Here is a 24,642-nt window from a genome sequence, read left to right on the forward strand (position 1 = left end):
AACCACAGCTTTTCTGCAACTAAAGTGCACTGAGGCAGGAAGAAGGCTGATAATCCCACAGGGTGAAGAATTGGAAAGACCTGCCTCAGGCCTACGAGGAGCGCTGGAGGAAGGCTACCCGGAGTACTGCCAAGCCACAGCCCCACCTGCTTTCAGTGTCTGCATCTAAACAGCCTCAGAACAAGTCATTTCTCTCACTGGGGAGAAGCCACGTTCAAGGACAAACCTAGCACACCAGCAGGAGGAGTTTCCTACCCACAACCTCCCTGGCTGGTCAGGCTACCTCTGAAGGCACTGGACAGCCAAATGGGCTTGGCCTTGGGAAGACCACTACCATGGCTTGGCCTGGATTTACCCATTTTAATAAAATGGGCTTGTACAATTAATTTGATGGCTAGGGTCCTAAAATATTCAAAAATAGCAAACAGAACAGATATTCAGTGACTCAAGGTAACATCATTTGCCTCCAGCTTCAATAATTACTAAGAACAGCTCTAGCTGTAAGACCAGCTATCAGGACCCGTTTCACTGAGGTGGCTGGCTGTTAAGATTTCACTGGATTACCACCAGCTGATCTGTGCCAGTCATTCCAAATTGACTGGTCACATGAAAGCAGAATGTACCCACAAGGGCACTGGGGACTGAACTGAAAAGACTGAGCAGACCCTCTGTCAGCTCCCTTCTCAATGTACTTGAGAGGTCGCTCAAACTGAGAGGATGTGATCTCCCCAAAACATGCCCCTCAGCGTCCTCAGCTTCAAGATCTGAGGTCTGAGGGAAAAAACACAATCAAGCAAATACGAACACGGAAGAAGCAGACAAGGTAATGGAACACATCTCACACCAGAGAAACGCTGGGAGGCAGAGCTAAGTAAGATGCCAGAAGAAAAGGAAGCAACTCCATATATCCTAGCCACTTCTAGGATAAAGAATGCAACCACTGTGAAACCTCCAAACAGAGGTCACTAGACATCACCCCAGGTCAGCAGAGAATTTTTTCTACCTCTTGGGTGAGTGCATATGCAGTGAATGGAACTATGGTGCCCAAATAATTTACAAAGTTAAGTCTAAGTCTTCAGTTTTATTTAAATAACCTCCAGTGAGAACAGAGCAGACCAATTACTACCACTTCTTCAAAATACCAATGAACCAAGCCAGCGATGGCAAGCACACTTGCAGCCAGCTGCCAGCGTGACGGGCAGGATGTCTCAAGGCAGGCGGCCTCGGCCCCGGCCCACTGCTGGAGGAGCATCCACGGTGGAGCGGGGGTTCTTGATGGTCTCATCAACGGACACGATGAGGCATGCAGCCTCGGAGGCTGCTGTGAGGGCATTGATCCGCACCACAGCTGGCTCCCACACGAAGGCTTCGAAGTTGTCAGCAATGTCCTCATTGTTGATGTCTACCCCATACCACATGCCTCCCTGAAAGAGCAGGAAAAGAGGGGGAGGGGCAGTAGGAAACTGCTCCCAAGTTTCTTACATTCTCTCTAAACACCTGGGATTGTCAGGAATCCTTAAGACTCCCCAAACATGACTCCATTCCCTAAGGAAGACAAATTCTTCATGTAGATTACGCAGGAATCTCTTCCCAACTGACTCCTGCCAGTTACTCCCTTCAAATCCTGGACATGCTGATCACACAAGAGCTCTGGGCCTCTCCCAAGAGCTGCTACTTCCAATGCTGGCACCATGGCTTTCCTCTTACCACACAGAAGGCAGTTACCCAGTTGTTCTGGGTTTTCTTTTAGCCCATCACTTGGGTTAAGTGTGCACACCTTGTCTCCTAAGTACAGAAAACCCTGACAGTCTAGCCCCATCTACCCAATTCTTGGACTGTGACAAGAGGAAGCACTTACCTGGGCGTGCCGGGCCCGCAGTTTGTTCAGGATGTTTGTGGCATCAAAGCCAGCATTGTCACATAGCTGGCGTGGAATAATCTCCAAGGCCTTGGCATACGCCCCAATCAGTAGCTGCTGTTTTCCTGGGATAGTCCTTGAATAATCCCGCAGGTACTTAGACAGCTCCATCTCGATAGCTCCACCACCAGCCACCACTGAATCATTCTACAGAAACCAAACCACCTTTCAATGCAAGAGGCACTGGTACAAACTCCAAGCTGGGCCACTCTAGATCCTCTGGCCCAGGAAAGAGCGCCTCATTCCTCCCTGCATCCCAGGCCCCGAAAGACCCGACATGGCCCTTCTAGCACTTCCCAGCTTCAACCTAGTGAACCATAAAGTCACCATCAAGGTCACACGTAACTTGAACACACTGGCATAATCACCAGGACAGTCAATTCCATAGTTTGCTGGCAAGAACAAGTCTCAGCCTGTAAGACAGCATGACTCTTGAGACTGAAGACCAGTTCCTCTATGATTTTTGGGACAAATCAGGGCCCTCCAAGCCACCCAAAAAGGGACAAACTACACAAGGAGGGGATCAGCACACAAAGCTCAGGGTCTAATCAGCTAGGAAGGTAGAGTGGGCTATGCAGGCAGGAGGCCGTCAGCCTAGTACCTTGATGGCCCTCCTGACGATCATGATGGCGTCATGTAGAGACCGCTCTGTCTCCTCCATAAACTGTTCAGCACCACCGCGGAGGATGAAGGTGCAAGTCTTGGCCTTGGGGCAGCCAGTGAAGAAATTGTACCTACACCCAGGATGAAATCATACATGTGTGAACTCCTGTCTGCTGCCATCTATGTCTGTTCTCGTTGCCAAACCCTCCAAAACACTCAGCAGCTGTTCTATTCTTCATCCAGACTGCCCAACCCCAACCTCAAAGGCATTTTCTTCAAGACAGAAAACTCTAGGGCTGTGCTACTGGGGCATCAAGATTATAGAGTCAGGGGCTGGGGATTTAGCTCAGCGGCAAAAGCGCCTGCCTGGCAAGCGCAAGGTCGTGAGTTCAGTTCCCGGTACCGGAGAAAAACAAACAACAAAAACAAACCAAAAAAAAAAAAAAAAGATTATAGAGTCAGACTTAAGACCCAAGACCTTCTGCCCTCCTGTAACACTCTATGTACCTGAGCTCTTTGCCCAAAAGGCAACACCTCAACAAAGAACAGTACAAGCTCCACACCATACTCAGGAAATAGGAGAAGGCCATCTGGTTGATGTTGTGAGTTCAGTCTACAGGCAGCCCAGATGCACTTACCTTTCACCTCCAATCTGGGTCTCTTCAAACAGCTGGCAGCGGCCCAGCACATCTGCTGAGAGAGCATTCACACTGGTCTGGATTGAGCCTCCACAGGCCTGAGGAGAAGAAAGGCAAGGTCATCTAGTAGTTAAGGTTCACAAAAAGGCCAGTTGACTTCCTGTCACCCAGTATCCAAGCCAGTTCACATGCTGGACTGTGCCATGGTCCCCAGAGCCCCGTGCACTGGACAACCTGTCCTTTCCCCTGACCCTGAGGCCACCCCCTGATGAAACCGCAGAAAACGGGACAGAACTAAAATAAATAAAGGGCAAGTAGGCTAAGCTGAAAGGAAATAGAGACCCTTTCACTTTAGTCCACACTCCTTTCCTAAGACTAAGGTGCTCTGGGCCTAACAACTAAACTTTAGGAGTAGAACTTTAGTTCTAAAAGTAACGTCTATGAAACATTCAAGAAAGGGAAAACATCTGGCTAGAAGTAATACTCCTGAGGCTGTCTGGATGATTAGGGCATTACTGCTAGATTCTCTCATAAGCCAGTTAGACAAACTTTAAAGTAGTTGTATTACTAGGTACACCAGGAACACAGCACTTCCTGGCAAAAAAAAAAAAAAAAAAAAAAAAAAAACTTAACAGACATGCTTACGTCACATATAGAAGAAAACCCTTCAGTGCTACGAAAGTTAAGAAGCAACCTGTTCAGCACTCAGGAGGCTGAGGCAGGAGGATCCTTTTGAGTTTGGGACCAGCCTGGCCTGCAAAGTGAGCACAAGGCCAGCCTGAACTGCATAGCGAGACCCTGTCTCGAAAAGACAAAAAAAAAAGAAAAAAAAAAAAAGCAGCCTGTTAAAGTTTCATTACCATCATTGTCCTCTTCAAATCCTCCTCAGGCACACGGCCGGCACAGAACATGTCCCTGTCAGCGAAGTACTGGGTGGCCACATCTCCAATAGGGAGTTTGGACAAAATAACTTTGGCTCCAGAATTATAAATCTTCTCTAACTTGTCATAAAGAATGTTCCACTCAGCATCAACGATTGCCTGATAATCCTGAAGAAACACAGAAAAAGATGAGGATGTTTTGTGATGGAGATTGGCTACAACATGATCCTCCCCCTAATAAAACGTACTGATTTATGTAGGAATTAATGGGGGTGAACAAAATAGCCACTCCTCAGCCCAAATGATCAGGGATGCTTTCAGGTGAACAGATACCACCCCATACTTTCAAGCCCAAAAGCAGAGAGTAACCCTGGGCCAGGGAGCTACACCAGAACTGGCAATGCCAGGTATGAAAAACGTTTTAGCCTGGTGAACCCTAGCCTCTTCTGAGGTACTGCACCCATGGACCTCCCAATAACAAGCCCACTCCCCGAAGGTCATTCTGCACGGGGTGCCACTGTTAGCTCTAGGGGCAGCCTTGATAACAGTCATGACAGTAGAACAGAAATGCAGAAGACCCACGCAAGAAGGGGAGGAGCCCACACCTGTCCAAGAAGAGGAACCAAAATTCTAGGCAGGTTGTGTAGCTAGACAGGTCTTGCTAACTCTGTTCTGAGGTTTGGAGAATAGTTAAGTATCTCAACAAGTCTTCCATATCCAAACTGCCTCAAGTTGAGGTAAGAGGAAGCACGGTATAATAGTGGGCCCAGTATTTAGCCAACAAAACTCAGGTTGGGGCAGGAGGACAGGGGACCTACAAGAAGCCTGAAAAGCGGAGCTAGGCCTGAGACAGCCAAGGAGACTGGAGACTCTGGCCCAGAAATCTGTCCATTTCCATGCCACCACCAGCGAGAAGGCCTACCTCCACTGTGTGGACTCTGATCTCAGCATTGTCTTTCTCAGCTTTCAGCTCAAGTTCAACATTTAATAAGGCGATCATGGGGTTATTGTACTTTTTAGGCTGCATTTCAAACCCAGCATAAGAGAAAGTCTTCTTGAATGCAACACCTGCAACCAGCCGAGACTCCTGGATAAAGACACAGACAGACAGTTCGTTGGTTTGCGACCACCATGAAATAAGATCAAGCCAGTGCTGCTAGGAGTGCTCACCAAGCATGCACAAGGAGGTCCTGGGTTTGGCCTCCAGAGCTGCCCCTCCCTAACCTCCAAAAGCTAGTGCTTATACATTCCTGTGAACCTGCAAGAGTTAAAAATTTTTTATGGATTTATGACAAAATTAGGGACAAATCAATTTTTTCCCACAATATTGGGGATTGAACCCAGGGCCTCCACACTGAGCTGCATCTCTAGCCGTTTTTCTTTTTTTTTTTTTGACACACAGTCTCACGAAAGTGCCCAGGCGAGACTCACACTTATGATCCTTCTGCCACAGGTAGGGGGGAAAGGGATGTAAAATGAATTAAGATGTATTATGCAGACATACCAATTCCCCATGATGAATGTAATCATTAAGTACTGCAAACATGTATCAATAAAAACTGGTGCTGGGATTCTAGGTGTGTGCCACCACTATAGCAGCTAGGATTAAATTAATTTTTCAAAGAGTAACAAAATATTCTAGTTGACTATTTAAAAAAAAAAGGGTCTTGCCATGTATGGTGGCACATGCCTGCAATTCCAGCACTTGGGAGGCTGAGACAGGAGGATCACTATGAGTTTGCAGTCAGCCTAGGATAGACATAGTGAGTTCAAGGCCAGTCTGAACTACAAGTGAAACCCTGTCTCAAAAAAAAAAGAAAGACAGGGTCTGGCTATGCAGTTCAGGTTGGCCTCAAACTCAGGCAATCCTCCTGCCTCAGCCTCCCAAGTGGTGGTATTACAGGCATGCACCATTATGCCCAGTTTAGTTGCCTCTTAGTCTGAGGAAAATATTTCAAATGGTAAATCCCTGTTCGGACTATCCTCTGAAGCACCTGCAATGAATAATAGTATATTCACATTTACTGACAGGCAAAGTCAGGCACTTATGGTTAAGGCAGAAACCATGCAATATTTTCTTTCTTTTACTCTCAAGTCTCCTTGCACACACGCATGTACACACACACAACACACAGCTTAAGTGCTATAGCCCAGAGACTTCATGTTTCCAGAAGACAAAGGCAAAGGACCATAAGGATCAGAAATCCTCTGTTGAAACATAAAATAGGTAAAACTCTTGAAGACACAGGCAAAGACTTTGTGAACAGGATCTCAACTGCACAAGAAGAATCAACAAATGTAATTATGTTAAGAAGTTTCTGCACAGCAAGGGAACAACCAAGAGTGAAGAGACAACCTAGAGATTGGAAATCGTTCTTTCCAGGTACCCCTCAGATATAGGGTTAATATCTCTAATAAAGGACTAAAAAAAAAAAATTATCTCCTCCCCCCACAAGAAAAGACCCAATCAAAAACTGGACAACCAAAAGGAACAGAGACTTTTCAGAACAAGTGGTCAATAAATACATCAAAAAATGTTCAATGTATCTGGCCATTAGCAAAATATAAATTAAAACAATACTGAGATTCCATCTTACTCCAGAAAGAATGGCCATCATCAAGAAATCAGGTAATAAATGCTGGTGAGGCTGTGGGAAGGGAAGGGAAGGAATCGTTCCACATTGTTGGTGGGAATGTAAACTTGTGCACCCACTATGGGAATCAGTATTAAAACTCCTCAAAAATTCCATTCAACCCACCTACTCCCCCTTCTGGGTATCTCCCCAAGAGTTAAAAGACATTACATGACAGTGATACATGCGTACCCATGTTTATGGCAGCACAATTCAAAATAGCTAAATCATGGAAGCAGCCTATATATCCCACAGATAAATGGAAAAAGAAAAGGTGGTATATACACACAATGGAGTACTACTCTGCTATAAAGGATGAGTCATCCCTAGGAAAATAAATGCACCTGAAGACCATAGGACTAAGTAAAATAAATCCGACATGTAAGCTTAAATATCACATGGTTTCTCTTTTGTGGGAAACCTAAAGTATAAGTAAAGAGCAACATAAAATACAGATAATAGGAAACAGGGAATAAACTGTTTTGCAAATGGGAAAGAGACCAAGAGATGGGTAAGACGTGAGAGAAAAGTGTGTGTGTTGGGGGGGGAACGTGAAAAGAATTCAGATGCGTCATATAAGTGTACGAACTCTCCATGATGAATGTAATCACGTAATCATTAAGTACTGCTAACACGGCCACCATGTTCCCTCTTGGCACGGTGGCCCACTCACGCTATAGGGTGCGCTTCTTTTCCTACTTTTACTTGGCCCAAGCTCACTCTGCAGAGCCTATTTCTTTTCCTACCTTTAATAAAACGGTGCTACTGTTTTTTAAAAAAGCACCGCAAATGTACAAAAAAAAAAAAAAACCCCAAATCAGAAATTCCAGCTGGGTGATAGCACATCCTGTAATCCCAGAAGTCTGCAAGACAGATGCAGAAGAACTGAATTGCAAGTTCAAGCCTACCTGGGCAACTGAGCAACTTAGTGAGACCCTGTCTCAAAATAAAAAATCAAAAAGATCTGGGGATATAACTCAGTATGAAGGTCTTAGGTTTAATCCCCAGTAATGAAAATAAATCTAAAATCCTTTATAGCTGTCATCATGGCTTTCACGTATTAATCACTACAGACATGAGCTTCTATAGCTTATTCTATAATAGTGCTTCCTGTAAGCTGGATGAAACAGCAGGTGTAAACAGCAAGGCTGACCTCGGAACTGACTTTAGCCTATCACAAGACAGGTTCAAATTGCAGCTCTCTTTCTTGTCACTCCCACTCCATGAAAGGAGTAATCAGTTTGCTGACCTTTAGGTTGCTGCCAGTGCTCATCTACAATACTACAGCTTCTCAGTGAACAGTGTCTACCCCCAGTTCCTGAGTCATTCGAATCCAGTGCCCCAAAAAGGGTAATACCCAAGCAGAACCATGACGGATGAGCAGAAATTAATCGAACAGAAAAAGAGGTGTTCCCATGAGGTGAGGGGCCAGTGTTGCATGGAATAGGAAATGAAGTCTGTTGAAGTTGCTAGAATATAAAATAGACAGCAGAGCCAGCCAGTAAGCACCAAAAAGAGAGGAAGAGATGGTTGTACGACTTTATAGGCTAAGCTAAGGCTAAAGCCCAGCTTTTATCATGTAGACAGTATGGAACCCCAGAAGGCTTCATAAAGGAGTAAAATGGAAAACTCCACCCTGTAACACAATAATGTACTTATTCTTTAAGCAACACTGAAGAAAGAGTGACAGTAGTCCTGGGAATGAGTAAAAGAGACATTCTAAAGAAATAATTAGAGCTGGGCATGTAGCACATGCGTGTAATCTCGGCTTTTCGGGAGGCTGAAACAAAAGGATCCGAAGTTTGAGGCTAGTCTGGGCAACTTATCAAAACCCTATCTCAAAAATTTAAAAAGGACTGGGGGTGTATTTCAATGCTCCCTGGGTTTAATCTCCAGTACCACCCCTTCCACAGACTCATATCCACAAAAGGAAAAAAAAAAGAGAAAGAGAAAGAAAGGGAGAAAAAGGGGGAGAAAGGAAGGGAGAGGAGGGAAGAAAGAAAGAAAAATGTATTAAGTTAGTAGGTAAAACAGAATAAGAAATAATCACTACCACCGTTTATTCAATTCTGGGTCAGCTTTTATGTTGAGTTTTACATGAATCTAATGAATGTGGGACAATCGGGAAAAATACAAAGGTGACTTAGAGTCCCTAGCTTTCTTACCAGGTAAGATTATTAGTTTTAATCCAGGTATGTGGCACATGCTTATAACCTTAGCTACTTGGGAGGTGAAGGCAGGAGGATCAAAAATGAGGCCAGCCTAGGCAACTTAGCAAAACCCTCTCTCAAATTTGTATTTTAAAAAAGGGAAGGGATTTCTCAAAACAGGTAGAGCACTTATTTACCCAGCACACATAAGACCCTGGGTTCAATCCCTAAAACCAAAAAATAATTTAAAAGTAAAATAAAAATATAAGTAAACACAGCGCCTGAGTTGCATTAAATACATTTCAGGTGCTCAGGTGTTATGAGTAAATAGAGCTACGATACTGGACAACTCAGAAAGTTCTCTGCTAGCATGCTGGACAGTGCTGAACTAAGAGCTACACATGCTGATACGGCTTAACTGCTAAAACATGATGTTAAATGGACTAAAGCTTGTTACAGAATACTAAGTACTACAAACAATTATTTATGTTTTAAAAAATCAGTACCTATGTGCTTGTACATGAATCTAGCAGTTCTGGAAGGATATATACCCTCAAACTTATAACAGTGCCTACATATGGGACAGGTGTAGTATACGGGACACTTTCAGGGGGGGCTTTTACACAGTTTCAACTATGTATCATCTTTCCAAGATAAATGAATAGAAAGGAGAGCCTGACCATTTACTGGGACTAAAGAACAGACCGCGAAATACCACTCAGATTTATTAATTGGCAGGGTTGTAATTTTTCTGAACTAGCTTTACCACAACAAACACTGACATGGAGAAAAAAAATTCTGAAGAATCAACCAGCCATTCTAATTTTTTATTCTACTAAATACAGGGGTTACAAAACTAATCTACAGTCACACCCTGTAGTGGCAGTACGGGGAAGCATAGCTCTCAAGTCTGACCTTCTCTGCAATGTGAATTTTCTCTCCACCTGTACTATGTGCCTTCCTCCCATATCAAGCTATCTGAAGGGCCAATGTGAAAGCAGAAGCTTTCCATGGAGAACACAACTGACATACCTCTAGGGCTCCACCCTGTACCTTCTTGATTCCAATCATTTTAAGCTGCAGCAAATCATCAAGCATCATCACGGCATCAACAACCATCTTAGCAAAAAAGGCTTTCTGCTGGGAGATCAGCTTGGAGCTCAGCGCTGTCATGGCACACTTCTCCAGCAGCGTCCTCTGCTCCCTGGGACATAAGGACAGAACCTGCATCATGTCTTGAAAACCAAACTCCTCTTACCTCATCCTACTGCCACAGAGATTGTTCCCTTCCAGTCACTAGAAGCCCCCTCCAACATCACCTTCTGTATCTTTAGCACAGATAATCAGTGACAGATGGCGACTGCAGTCAAAAACATCACATGTAACAGCTTTTCAACAGCCTCTCTTGTACTCTATGGGCTGGGTTACAGGGTCTAATAAAAGCCAAACACATGAAGACCCATACACGGTCTGCGACATGTTGTCTGCATCCAATCTGGCCACGAGAAGTCAAGGTTCTGATAAAGTTCACTACAAACTTACAATTTATCTTGCTTCTTCACAGTCACAGCAATCTCTTTGATCTTGTTAATTGCCTGCCAAGAACAGAACTTGAGTGAGTCTCCCATGCTAAAGACACAATGGTGAAGTAGATCTCAGCCCCTGCTTCCTGCCAAATTTTAAGCACTTCTAATCTATGGGTAAAATAGCATTTCTAGGTCCTGCAGCTGCCTAGGAAGATGTTAAAAAAAAACAACAACAAAAAAAAACCTCTCCAAGTTAGATATGTACAGTAGGCATATACTGCTTAAGTATCATCAGTGTGCTAGCACACTGGCTAAAAAATCAATCAGCACTAGATTAGCTCAAACCTCTGGCATACCAAAAACCTCTATTACAACTTCTAGAACTTTTTATTTTACTTATAAACAAAGTATATATACTAGTATATTTTAAATTTGTTTTATCTTTTCCAAAGTACTCTGCATATATGGTTCCAAGTTCATGTTACCACCCAAAACAGATAGTAAAGGGGAAAAGGCAAAGAGAAATTAGATGACTCGTCCCAGGTAACGAAATGAAGGTAAGAGGGTGAATAATAACTAGGTCCCAAGAGAGGCTGTGAAGTACTTAATAAAGACAAAAGACAAGCAGGGACATAACTCATGGTAGAATGTGTATCTAGTATGTATGAGGCACAGGGTTCCACCCCTAGCACCATATAGCCCTCCAAACCTTTGCCCCCAACCCCCACAAATAAATAGCTCTAACTTATTAAAATGCTTTATATACATCATAATCTACCAGGCTGACTCTAACCTGAGGCTTTATCTACCTCACTAAATAATTACTAAATAGTAGAAATGAGATTCCTAGAGAGAAGTCAGAAAATGAACAAATAAGCCTGTCCCACAGTCCCTCTAGACCACAATAAAGACATTCTCCTCACTAAGAGAAACCTGAAGGTGCCCAGGCACAAGCCCAAGTGAATCAGTATTCTCATACCAACTGTGTCGCTGTGCGGAAAGCTCGGATGATGATCTGGGGGTGCAAACCTTCCTCCACGTATGGTTTCACCTGCTTCAGAAACTCTGCAGCCAGCAGCGTTACTGAGGTGGTGCCATCACCAACCTGGAAGAGGATGACAGAAAATGTGTTTTCTAATGTTCAGGAAACAAAACCCTAGAACTCTATTTTTAGGCAGTTCTGGAAGGCAGAACTTCCACCTATGTACACTTGGCATTCTTTCAATGGGTATCAAGCTTTTCCTGGAAACACAGGTTTTTTGCAACAAACAGAAATTGACAGTACTTATGAATCCAGTACTGATGTATTCATCTTATCAAATAGTCCTGAGCTACAAAATTAATTCCCTAAACAACGCTGTTCTCCAAAAAGGGCTGATTTAGACAAACAAATTTTCTCTTTTTTTTTTGGTCCTTTTGAGACAGGGTCTTGCTATGCAGTTCAGGCTAGCCTTGAGCTTACTTTGTAACCCAGGCTGGTCTCAAATTCACAACAATCCTCCTGCTTCAGCCTCCCGAATGCTGGGATTACAGGTGTGTGCCATCATGCCCGGCCAATTTTTTCAAGATATAAAATCACACACATGTGTATTAACTGAGGACTTTTATTATTATGTGCAAGGCCATGTAGTAAGACAGTCCTTGTCATTCTTGTAACATAATACTTACACGACAAAATAACCACAATATCAAGAAGCAAAAGATAAACACTCTTTAAGGAACATGAAGTACTTCAGGAGTTTACAAAAGGCTATTTTTCAACCAAATCCTACTCCTAAAACCAACCAATGTTCTTATATTTCAAAAAGTATTTGGAATAAGTAGATTACTAGAATTCTAATCTTTCTTAGATGGTGCTTTTCTATGATGGTACCTAAACCCTATTTTAAATGAGGGAGGATAAGAACAAGAGCTTTTTGGAAAGGAAGGAATTTATTTTTAACTTACTTATGTTCATTGTATAAGGTAAAGAATTTGCATTGGAGAAAAAGGGGCTACCATAGCGTTGAAGCTGACAGATTTCTGGACAGGAAGATATTATTCCCCTGTAGAATACAGTAACACATCAAGTCCAGACCTGCAGTTTAATTTTATGTAAGCTGTACTGTTTTATAAACTACTATGTCCTGATAAACTGTTGCTTTTGTTTTGTTAAATTTGTGGTTTTTTGAGACAGGATCTTACAATGCAGTTCAGGCTGGCCTCAAACTCCGAGATCCTCCTGCCTCAGCCTCAAAAGTGCTGGAATTACAAGTACATACCACCATATCCAGCTTAATAAACCTTTTAATATAACTTCAGAACATTACTGGTAATAGAAATATTTTACAGTACTACAAATACAATTCTGTCTGTCTTGACACTGACTATATTATTAAAACTCCAGTGCCAGAAATTTTTAAAAAGATAGGTTGGCTAATGCCACTGACCTGCATACTTGAAAAGATTAAGTTTCATGTTATGTATATTTTACTATCATCTCACACACACACAAACAGGTGGGCTATTTTTTCCCAGCCTCATTTTACAAGGTGATTAATGGATTAAGATATTAAATTATTTACTTAGCAGCTCATAGGAAAAACACCACCCTAGTCCCAAGTGCTTCGACTTGGTCTTTAGGATTTTGACCCAAAGACCATTGCCATTTAAAATGTGTTAATAGAATGAGTCGGGTGTGGTGGCGCACACCTGTTATCCCAGCACTTGGGAGGGTGAGGCAGGAGGATCGTTATGAATTCAAGACCATCCTGGGCTACAAAGTGAGCTCAAGGCCAGCTGGAACTACATAGCAAGACCTGGTCTCAAAAAGACCAAAAAAAAATATGAAAAACTACATGCAATGGAATACTATACATTTTTAAAGATTACTTTACTCTTGTAAGTTGTGCATGTCAGGTATTTTTGTCCCAGCAATGAAGAGCTACTACCCTCAGCAATCATGACAATGTACACAGCAGAACTGCTCAGACTGAGTAATCCCTTAGAGACCTTACAAACAGTACACTTCTGAGCCTATTTTTACAAGCATGCGCTACTTACACAATAATTTTATTTTATTTTATTTTATTCTTTTGTCTTTTCTTCCGGTACCAGGAATCGAACTCACGACCTTGTGCTTGCCAGGCAGGTGCTTTGCCACTGAGCTAAATCCCCAGCCCCTACACAATAATTTTAGACATAAAAAAAATTGAAGAATAAAGTAACAAGCAGGGATGTGTTTCAACCTCCACTTAAATATATATGACTGATTTTCCTACCTCAGCATCTTGGGATTTAGCAATATCCACTAAAGTCTTTGCTGCAGGATGGACGACATCAAGAAGTTTCAAAATCGTGGCCCCATCATTAGAAATTGTTGCTTTGCCTTAAAAGAAAAAGAAAAACTTGAAGTCCCTTTTTTAAAGTTCTTTTTTCTATCTAGACTTGGAGTCCACTTTCCATGGAGATGAGGCAGAAGGGATCACAGTAGGAATGTAAAGGAAGAAGATCAATCTGACTTTATCGTTAGCTCTATGTACAATGAGCTAAAATCACAAGTAAATAAAGACCACGGGCTCCTTATTTTCTTTGAACAATTAGTACAACTAAACCAGATGCAGAGAAATGTTTTAAAGGACATAACTACTTAGATATTCTTAACTCACAATTTCTTTTTTAAGAGCAGACTATATTTACTGAGGGGAAGAAAGCCTCTGTCCGAGTGAGGGACAAAAGGGGGACCCCAGTGGGTTGCCCAGGGCTCTGTCTCTTTTAGGGATTTTTATAGAGCAAAACCACAAGGTGAAGCAGGTCCAAGGTGGAAAACATGGGAACTCACTAGGTGGGCACAAGGTGGTACAAAACCACATATTAATGAATGGACTAAAACATAAAGGGCAGTTTTCTCCTTGTCTTGGCAACACGATGTAATGGATGTGACCACAGAGAACTCCAGCTGGTTCTAGTTCATGTTTCTAAACCACATTTTCCTACTAGGAACCAGGCTCCTGAGCCCAGGTTCTCCCATGTATTCCTCAAAGGGCTCAGTGTGAAGGTTAATCTTGCCAGCCTGATTACCTTCACAGACACCTAGACTGGTAAAACACACTTCTGGGTGGATCGTGAGGGTGTGACCTCAGGACTCTATTGGTTGGTTCTCTGGTCCCCTCCAGTCTGGCTCTTCCCAAACTCTGTTTCCTGAGATCCATGAGTATAGCAGCTTTCCTCCATCACATTTCTGCCTTGGAGCCACCTTACCATGCAGAGACTGAAACCTCTGAAAATGAGTGGAAAAAAAAACCCTTCTCCTGTTAGTTGTCAGGTATTTTTGTCCCAGCAGTGAAGAGGTACTACCCTCAACAATCAGGACAATGTACACAGTAGAACTGCTTAGGTTGAGTAATCCCTTAGAGACCTTACAAACAGTACGCTTCTGAGCCTACCTGCTAGTTCCAAACACTCCCCAGATACTTGTCTCCTGCATACATGCCTAAGGAAACCTATACTTACCTCGGCCATCTACAATAAGCTTGTCCATGCCACGGGGACCTAGGGTGGTTCTTACAGCCTCAGCAATCACCTGGCAGGCACTGATGTTACTCACAAGCTGAGGGATGCCTTGGGAGCTGTCAGTCCCCTCTTTCAACAGTATAACTGGAGTGGGCTAGAAAAGAAAGTGGAATTGACTGCTTTTAATAACCATCTACTACAACATATACTAATAAAACTTTAAAAAAGTGATTACAGTGGGACTCAAAGGGAGAAAGGGGAGGAAAATTGCTTCCAATTGCACATGACAGAATTACCTGGGGAACTTCCTAAACCACAGTCCCCACTGTCCAGCACAGCCATTCGCCAACTGCCCCTATCCCAGAGAGCAGACCACAATCTATCCTGCAGGACAGATTCTATACCGGAATCTATACCGGACAGGAAAACGGTTTGCGAAACATCAATCTAGTATAGAAACACAAATCTTGGATTCACCAGTGCCCAGTTTAATGAACATGGCCTTTCCAACTTCTGACCTTTCTCTCTCTGCTGAGGTTCACGTCACAGCCCAGCAAGAAGCACCAGGCCCTGCTCAAGGTTCACCCCCAGCAAAAAGTCTGCTTATCTATGTTACAATTCAGTCTCAGAGAAGCAGAGGGGGTATACAAGATGCTAACAGCATGAGGTGCAGTTCTGAAGATGCCAAGCAGGCAGCCTCAGCAGTTATCTTCACCTGGAGTGTAGGAAAGCAGGTGGAGAAACAGCATCGTGTCTTGCCTCGCAAAACAACACATCTAATTCATATGGTAATATTTCCACCTTTTATGCTGGCTCCGTAAAAGATTCTATGTGACTGATTACCAATCAGATTTCCCAGCGATGTTTCTCTTTCTCCTGTGTACTAGGCTCCAGAAGGGTCATTAACCCTGTTAAGGACTTCACTTGCAGACCTGCTTCAGAAATTCTGGGAAGACAGTTTGTTCAAAGGGCCTGCTTCGATAGCTTTCTTCTCATGACCAACAGCATGGACAGTAGATGGTAAATTAGAGCTCCCTCTGTAACCAAGCCCAAACTTTCAGAGATAACACTATCCTGACTTTCCAATGTCTAATTTTGTGTGAAACAGAATGTAGTAAGGGAGAAATACTATTTCAACACATTTACTGTCAGTTATATATATGCTAGTGGCTGTGATGCAAGTTATTTCTTACTGTGGACTGCAATAAAAGTGTGAAGGCCACGACCTTGTCCATCCCTAGGGGTACTTCAGTTATCAAGCAAAGAAGACACAAGAAAGCACAGGGCTGTCTCAGCTTAACAAGAGGAGTGAGGAACTCACACTCCAGAAAAAAGCTATTACACATGAGCCTGGTGTCATATTAACCGAGCAATTCCTTAAAAATCCAACCTCTTTGGCCAATATATCCAAGGAGGAATGAGCAGGAGGAAGATCAGAATAAAGCTGAAGAGGCAGGTAGGTGGTAAATCACATATACACTTGAGACTGGCCAGGGCAAGAAGCTTAGATTTTATCACTGCAAAGAAGGGCAGCCCTAAAAAAGCTTTTAGCAGAAGAGTGGCATGCTATGATTTATGTTAAAAATCAAACAAAAACCACTGCAGAAAATGGGTAAGAGACAAGAAAAAATATGTAAATGCATAAAAAGGGATTAGAAAGATGCCCAAGAAACTAAGGAATACAAGTGGGGGTAATTTAATACATTACACACTACATTCCTGTAATCCCAGTACTCAGGAGGCTGAGGCAGGAGGATCATTGTGAGTTCAAGGCCAGCCTGGGCTACAAAGTGAGCTCAAGGTCAGCCTGGGCTACAAAGTGAGCTCAAGGCCAGCCTGACCTGTGTAGCGAGACCCTGTCTCAAAAAAGGGGGAAAAAAAATACATTACGCATTAAATTTTTAAAAATGAAGACCTGTCAAAAGATGTTTTGGTCTCTTCCTTGCTTGCTTTTGCTATCTTCTGCTTGCCATGAACTGGTTCTCTTCTGCACTGCCTCTCTGCCAAGCTGCCCTGCCTTGGAACCAGCTGACCATGAACTGAAATCTCTACTGTAAGCTAAATAAATCTTTCCCCCTTTAAAAAATTTTTTTTGCAAAAGGAACAGGTACCAAAAGGGGAAGGGAATGGTTACGTACATCACTCCCTATGATGAATGTAATTATTATGTACTGTAATAAAACATGTGCCAATAAAAATTTTTTAAAAATTTAAAGGATACTTATCAAATAATCACGTATCACTGGATTTATCTTCTTTCTTTCTTTCTTTCTTTCTTTCTTTCTTTCCTCCCTTCCTCCCTTCCTTTCTCTCTTTCTCTCTCTTTCTTTCTCTTTCTCTCTCTTTCTCTCTCTCTCTCTCTCTTTCTTTCTTTCTTTCTTTCTTTCTTTCTTAAGAATCCTTGTCAGATAATTTCCTTGTACCTGGGATTAGGTACAGAACTAGAAGGAAAATGCTTTCTTTTTCTGGAATGTCCTACGTGTGGAGATAGCATTCTTTTGGGCCTTTCAGAAAGCCTGGTCCCTGGAGTCTTCAGTAAGGGAAAAATTTGTCTCCTGAAAGGCCCCACCTTCTCTTAATCCTGTTAATCATTCCTTGGGGCACCCTCAAACTTCCTGTTGTCTACCCGTGCCCTGGATGGAAACTTACACTTCAAAATTAAAAACCAAGCTGAGTGTGGTGGTGCACGCCTGTAACCCAGCACTCAGAAGGCTGAGGCAGGAAGACTGCTGTTGTAGTATGTGGTTTTGCAAGGGGAACAATACAAGACACATATTTTATAAGATTATGTATAACAGTCACCCAAAGAATCATTTACAAAAAGAGTGTGCAGGAAATCTGTCCACACACTAAAGACCAAAGAATCCAGCTGAGGGTTTGGATCCCAGGACAACGTCCTGCATGAGTCCAACTGAAGACCTACAGCCCATAATGATGCCTCCCACAAGTCCAACTAGAAGCCTAGGGCCCATGACAATGTCTCATGCAGGCCTATTTCATGGATCTGTGCTGGAAAGGCCCAAAGGTTAGTGGTGGAAGCAAAGAGGGATCTGCACTGGAGCCAGAAAGCAACACTCAAAGTACAACCAGAGCTCCCCTAAAAAGTACCACAGCCATCGTCAGCAACAGTGAGGTCTTGAGCTCCTCCAAAGATGAGGAAAGCCAAGTTCCCATCAGGAAAGCCAACATGAGAAGCTTCTCTATGAGACTAAGCAGTGCACCATCTTCTCCAGAGCCAGGAAACGATGTTCAAACTGAGGACCAGAGCTCCCCCAAAGTGAAACAAAGCCATTCTCAGCAATAAGGTCCCGAGCTCAATGAGAATAGCCGAGTTCATCAGGAAAACCAGCATGACAAGCTCCTCCAAGAGAACCAAAAGCAACTTACAGCTTCTACCAGCTCCCAACAGCCTCTCAACTCTTTCTAGTTCTGCCCCTTATGCTGCCAGCAACAATCCTCAGGTGGACCTCCCACACCCAGCACCATGCTGGTTCAGTTCAGCTGGGTGTTGTTACAAGGTGACCACCAGTTGTCAATCCACCACAATCATCTTGAGTTCAAGGCCACCCTGGGCTACATAGTGAGTTCAAGGCCAGCCTTCACTACATGGCGAGACCCTGTCTCAAAAAACTAAAAAACAGAACAAAACACCAACTTCAATCAAATCCTTTCCTAACACTCTCAGCAAGTTGTTTTGCCTCTTGAATGGGCTAATAATACAATGCTTTTATAAATGTATTCTGACTTCTACTTCTGAGCTGTATACTACAAGTTCTACCAAAACCACTTCCTTACTACTATGCCAGCAATCCAAAGCTCCGATTCTTCCAAAACTTTTCTCTGTAACAGTAAACAGAGACATTTGGAACAGAAATCCCATAACTCTATTTCCCCGGCTCACACCTTTATTAAATTGCCATCCATCTTCCCAATGGTAAAGAGGATTAATAATGTTACTTTGGGGGGCTGGGGATTTAGCTCAGCAGCAAAGCGCCTGCCTGGCAAGCGCAAAGTCGTGAGTTTGATTCCTAGTACCAGAAGAAAAGAGGAAAAAAAAAAAAAAATAATGTTACTTTGTATATGTGGCCACAAATGAAGAAATATTAGGTAACTTTTGGCCCTGAAAATTCAACTGTTACCTGGGAATGCCTGATATAACCTATGAAATAAGACAGCACGAGCTTCTAGGCTTTAAAAAAAAAAACACTGGTAGTACAATGTACCCTAAATTTCCTGAGAATTCTTAAACACAGAGCCAGGATTTCAGTGCAGCTGACCACACAGTCCCCTACAGTTCCCTACACTTTGGAGGACCTAGAGAGATGGGAAACTGGAAAAAAAGAGAGATTCCATATGGAGAGAAAGCCAGCAGAGCTAGCATAAGCCACGCTGGGCCAAGAAGTATGGGTTCTCTCTCATTACTTCTGTAGCAGCAAGCACTGCTATGGCAAACCCACCTTCTGTCCCCAAATTACTTTCAACCTCTCATTTTTATTCCTTAGCAGTTTGCCATGGGAATTATGAAAGACCTTGCAGTTTTAACTTAATGATCTGCCTCTTCATCCTATGATCCTAGCACTTGGGAAGCTGAGGTAAGAGGATCACCATGACTTTAAGGCCAGCCTAAACTGAGATCCTGACTCAAAAAAATAAATAAATAATTGGGAAAAAAAAGTAAAAACTTGATGTTTTATAAAACAAGGCCAAGTGTTTATATGCCAAGGCACACACAGCTCAATACCACAAAGGCTGGGATATACATTAAGCCCACACTATCCTATCTCAAAGTCACAAGATTGTTTTTTGGGATCTTTTTACCTTGTATGTGATTTTGCAAGGGGAACAATATAAAACACATATTTTATAAGATTATGTATGAGTCACCCAAAGAATCATATACAAAAAGAGTGTGCAGGAACACACTAAAGACCAAAGAATCCAGCTGAGGGCTGGATACCGGAGACCAATTTCATAACAATATAGAGGAATCCTGACAGAAGTTTCACCTTCCAAAAGAGACATCCATCAGGAAAATGGGTCAGTCTGACAGAACAGTAATCATCAATTTGGTAAAACTCAAATGCGGTGGCCCAATACAGAGAACTTTGGCTCTGACTGCCAGTTCTCTGAAAGTCAATGAAAGCTCTTCAGGTAGCCTTGGCAGCAGGACATATTACAGGGAAAAAAGGCGGCAAGCAACTCCCCAGCTAACACCTGCTGAGAATTTACTACTTGCTAGGCACTTTACATGTTTAATTCATTTAATGACATATAAAAACATCTATTGCTATTCCCTCCAAGAGACTAAGGAAGGACCAGTGAAATAGGGACCACTGTGGTGGAACAGTGGTAGGACAGAAGGTTGAAACAACAAAATAAACTCCTTGGAGCAGTAAGTATTAACCTTCACATTTCAACAGACTTGTTATGAGACTCTAATAAAACCACAAAAACAGACAGTTGGCACACAATGAGAAACTGTTGCCAAGAAAAAAAAACTAAACTTTCTAGCTTCCACTGTTTTTTATTTTTTTGGGACAGGGCCTTGCTATGTAGTTCACGGTGGCCTTGAACTCACAGCAATCCTCCTGCCTCAGCCTCCCCGAGTACTGGGATTACAGATGTTTGCCCCTATGCCTGGCTCCACCTGCTCTTAAATCAATTTAAAGTCACTAACTGTAGAGGTCACACAGCTAGACTACATTTACCCCTGATCAGCTGCCTGGGTTACTTCCCAAAAATTTAAGGCTGCTTTTAGCCAGGTGTGGTGGGGCACGCCTGTAATCCTACTACTCAGGAGGCTGAGGCAGGAGGTTCACTAGGAGTTCTAAGCCAGTCTCAATAACATACCAAGACCCTATCTCAAAAAAACATAAACATAAACAAAAAAAGGGCTGCTTTTGCTAAGAACACTGACTCTTCCCTTGGGCCTACCGATACCTGACAGATGAGATAAAAGGCACGGCATCTTCATATTGTGTCTGTACTTTGCTGTCTTACCCTTGGGTCAGATTCTACTTAGCTCGGCACATAGACGTGCTGTTCATGTAAGAAATGTTTTGAGACAGGGGCAGTGGCACACACTTGCAAATCTCAGCATCTCTGGGAGGCCAAGGCTATTTCAAGCCCAGCCAAGACAATTTAAGAGACCCTGTCTCAAAGTAAAAAAATTAAAGAAGAAGCAATATAGATCATATACAGGTACATATTCCCTCTGATAAATGTTATCATTACATATATCTAAAATATACCAATTAATTTTTTTTTTTAAAGAAGAAATTTTTAAAAAGGACTGGGGATGCACCTCAGTGCAAAGGTTTGCTTTAATCCCCAGTAACACATACGAAGAACAAAATGTTTTATCTAAGACTATAATACCACGTTAATTTGGTCTGTTGCCCACTGAAGCTAGTATATGGTTCTTCTACCCAACTTTCATTTTTTTCAGCAAGTCAAGCATTCACAGTCTTTCAGCCCTATTATAATGTCAGGACATTTATACAAAATAATGATACCACCTCTAAAAGTAACTACTGAGCAAAGCTGACTGCCTGTTAGCTCATCAAGTACAAAGCCAGGATGTTTTGTGCAGGATGATGATGGCTAGACACAAGACTCAACAGCCTCTAGGAGCATCTAAGAGTTGACTGTGAACACCAGGGGGTCCATGTCCATCTCTCTCTCTGTCTCTCTCTCTCTCTCTCTCTCTCTCTCTCACACACACACACACACACACACACACACACACACACAAACCATGTTTTAGAACCACCCTCCTGGCCAATGGAAATTACCTCACTTTAGTCCACCCCAGGAAACCAATACAAATCTGCTACTCTCTGTTTTGTATGTATGTATGTATGTATGTACGTATTTGTTGTTTTTTTGAGACAGGGTCTCTCTATGCAGTTCAGGCTGGCCTTGAACTCACTTTGTAGCCCAGCCTGGTCTCGAACTCGCAACGATCCTCCTGCCTCAGCCTCCTGAGTGCTGGGATTACAGGTGTGCACCACCATGCCCGGCTTTTCTTTGTTTTGTGAGTAGTAGCTTGGTCACTCTCTCAACCACCTGCTCATTGCCTTTAACCAAAGCCCGGGTTTGGCGGAAGCCTCTTTCCCTCTCCCTCTAATAAAGCTTTCTGTGCTTGCCATACTTGACCCTTGTTTCTATTATCTGTGAATCAAGATCTCTTCATCCGGTATCACCAGAAATAAGATAACATGCTCAAAGTGACACAGCTTTTATATGGCAGAGCTGAGTTATACACATATTCATTCACCCTTTATCTTAACAGCTACACTATACTGTACTACTTCTGCACATAGACTAAGAAGAATAGATAACGTTACAATGGTGTGGTGGCACCCACCTGTAATCCCAGCACTCAGAAGGCTGAGGCAGGAAGATCACAAGTTGGAGGCCTGGGCTACATAGGGAGTTCAAGGCCAGTCTACTACTAGGGGCAACCTGTTTCTCAAAACAAAAAAAGAAAAACAAACAAACAAACAAAAATAGGCAATGTTGCACAGAAACTCAAAAAGCACAGAAAGAATGGTATGAAGGGAGAGGGAGTACAGACAGATGCTTCTAAGTTTTTTTTACCTTGAGTACAAGCTGGATTAGAAGGCAGTTGGTAGCAGGAGGAAACACTAGAGCTGTTCCTAGAGCGAACAGCTCTAGTGTTTCCTTCTGAATTCCTGTCTAATCATGTGGCCTGGTGGCTGACTAGTAGCTGGTAGCTCTCTAGTCCTTTTTTTTTTCTTTAAATCAGAGCCAGCGTTTTTATTTACATACAAGTGTTTGATGTTAGGATGGTGCTGAAATTTCTTCTTCCCAAATCAAAGGTGAGACAGTTACAACCGAGCACTGTAGCAAGTGTCAGTCTAAAATCTATCGGGACAAGAAGAAGCTGTAAGTAGGACAGCAGAACACAACTGAGTGGAATTTATTAAGCCAAAATGAGCCTAGCATTTGGGAATGTGAGGGAGGCGGACTGCTGCGAGTTTGAGGTTACGTAGTGAGTTCAAGGCCAGCCTGAACTAAATAGCTGTCTCAACCACCACTACCCCAACCTAAAATAAGTGAACCGCCAGTGCAGAGGATTTTGCCATCAAACACCTCCTTAGAATCTAGCCCTGTTTAGTAATGACTCAGGAGAGAGCACCAAGGCTTGAGACCCAGGGATGGCATCTGAAGCTCTCAGAAGAGTTGAAACTGGGTGTGATAGGTTATAGAGAAACCTTTAGGCTCCAACATCGACATCGCTTGCACACACACAATTCTCTGAAAGTGAGAGCCAGAGTTAGGTAGCCAACTAGCTAGGAAGTCCTGTCTAAAGTCCCCAATCCGACCCCGGGCTTCCCACCTCTGCTAGCATGTCCCCATCGGCCTTGCCCGTTCTCCTGGCTGAGTGTCTGCACCTCCAGCAACCACCTAGGCCCGGTACATTCAAAACGGATTACACACGCATTTATTTACTGTCTGAGCAAGTGAGTGAATTCAAGAACAGGCGTTGTCTACTTCCATGCATGCAGCAGCGGGCAGGCTAGAGAGCAGCAAGCAACCACACTAAGACGTCGAACTGGGCGCAGCCTAAGGTCCTCATGCTGCCTCTGCGCGTTCCAGAAGCACAAACCTTTTACCTCCCGCACTTCCCCAGCCAGCCCGGGCTTTGCAGTCTGGCTGCCGACAGTGTACACACGCTCGCCCCGCACTCATTTCACACAAGTCCTGACTGTGGAGAAGCTCGAAAGAAGAGCCCGCGACGTGGGTTCGCGGTCCCCAAGCACCCTGGGATCTGTAGTCACCGGCCCGGCCAGGACCTGATGCTTCACAAAGCCATCGCTAACGGCTCTTGCTCTGTGCCCGGGCCGAAGGAGGCCGCGGCGGGCGGGGATAGCCCCCAGGTACGGGAGTTGGGACAACGTTAGAGGCAATTGACTTAAGAGGGTCCTACAGAGCAGGCCCCGACCGGGCGGCGCCAACCATCGACCAGATGGCAGTGGATGGCGATGGATGCGCGAGACACCACTCACCATCATTTTGGAACTTCTCCAGTGGCCCGCTACTCTGTTCTCCGTGTTCCGGACGCCCAGATAGCCCACAATGCTCCGCGCCAAAGAAGTCCCTAGAAGCTCCGCCAAGCTATTAGACCAGAAGAGGAAGGAACGAGCCACTTCCGCCACTCTATGGTTCGCTACCAAAGAGTTGGTGTGGCTAGAAAGGCCAGAGGCTGGGCCTCCGAGACGCTCTAGCACGAGGCGCTATTTATAGAGGTTGGTTTACGCGTGTGCAGCTTTCTCTTTGACTGATTCCCTTGCTCCGTTCCCTTCCCCCGCCTTAAACACCAGACCAAGAAATGCAATAAACACATTTATTGAACGCCTACTGTAGGATAGGCTTATGCTAAGTAAGCATCTTACGTGAGAGATCTCATTTAACTCTTAACAACCCTAGCGCGTTAGTACTGTTATTGTGCCCACATTACAGATGAGGCCGAGAGGTTAAGAAAGTGTCCACAATCACGGATGTACAGCAGGTGGGAGCGAAGCGGGCGTGGGAAACTGGCTCCAGAACCGGCTATATGGCTGTGCGCGGGTCAGCGGCTCCTCGAAGCTGAGTTGCATCAGCCTGTGGCGTCAGAATTTGCCAAGTGTGAGCGCGCAAGTGGTGGTGGAACTGAACCTAGGACCACCGGGGCGCTAGACTAATGCCTTCCCCTCAGGAGGGGCTGCAGAGGGGGGGAAACCCCTAGGAGAAGGAAAGTGATCATTGAGCGAAGTTGACTCAAGCGAGAGTTGCA

General features: G+C 43.7%; 1 protein-coding gene across 1 annotated transcript; it reads right to left on the minus strand.

Moving 5' to 3' along the window:
* Positions 1–1,061: 1,061 nt before the first annotated feature.
* Cct7 (chaperonin containing TCP1, subunit 7 (eta)) lies at positions 1,062–24,001 on the minus strand. Its single transcript, XM_005385567.2, has 12 exons — positions 23,876–24,001; positions 14,841–14,994; positions 13,610–13,716; positions 11,329–11,454; positions 10,366–10,418; positions 9,856–10,027; positions 4,963–5,127; positions 4,020–4,208; positions 3,160–3,257; positions 2,520–2,652; positions 1,859–2,065; positions 1,062–1,424 (listed from the first exon to the last, which is right to left on the minus strand). Exons 1-12 carry the CDS (start codon positions 23,879–23,881, stop codon positions 1,209–1,211), a joined length of 1,626 nt encoding a protein of 541 aa, XP_005385624.1. The 5' UTR covers positions 23,882–24,001; the 3' UTR covers positions 1,062–1,208.
* Between the last annotated feature and the right edge of the window lie 641 nt (positions 24,002–24,642).

The sequence above is a fragment of the Chinchilla lanigera genome, unplaced genomic scaffold, assembly GCF_000276665.1.
Source record: "Chinchilla lanigera isolate Chin_1 unplaced genomic scaffold, ChiLan1.0 scaffold00023, whole genome shotgun sequence".
In the NCBI taxonomy this organism is placed as follows: Eukaryota; Metazoa; Chordata; class Mammalia; order Rodentia; family Chinchillidae; genus Chinchilla; species Chinchilla lanigera.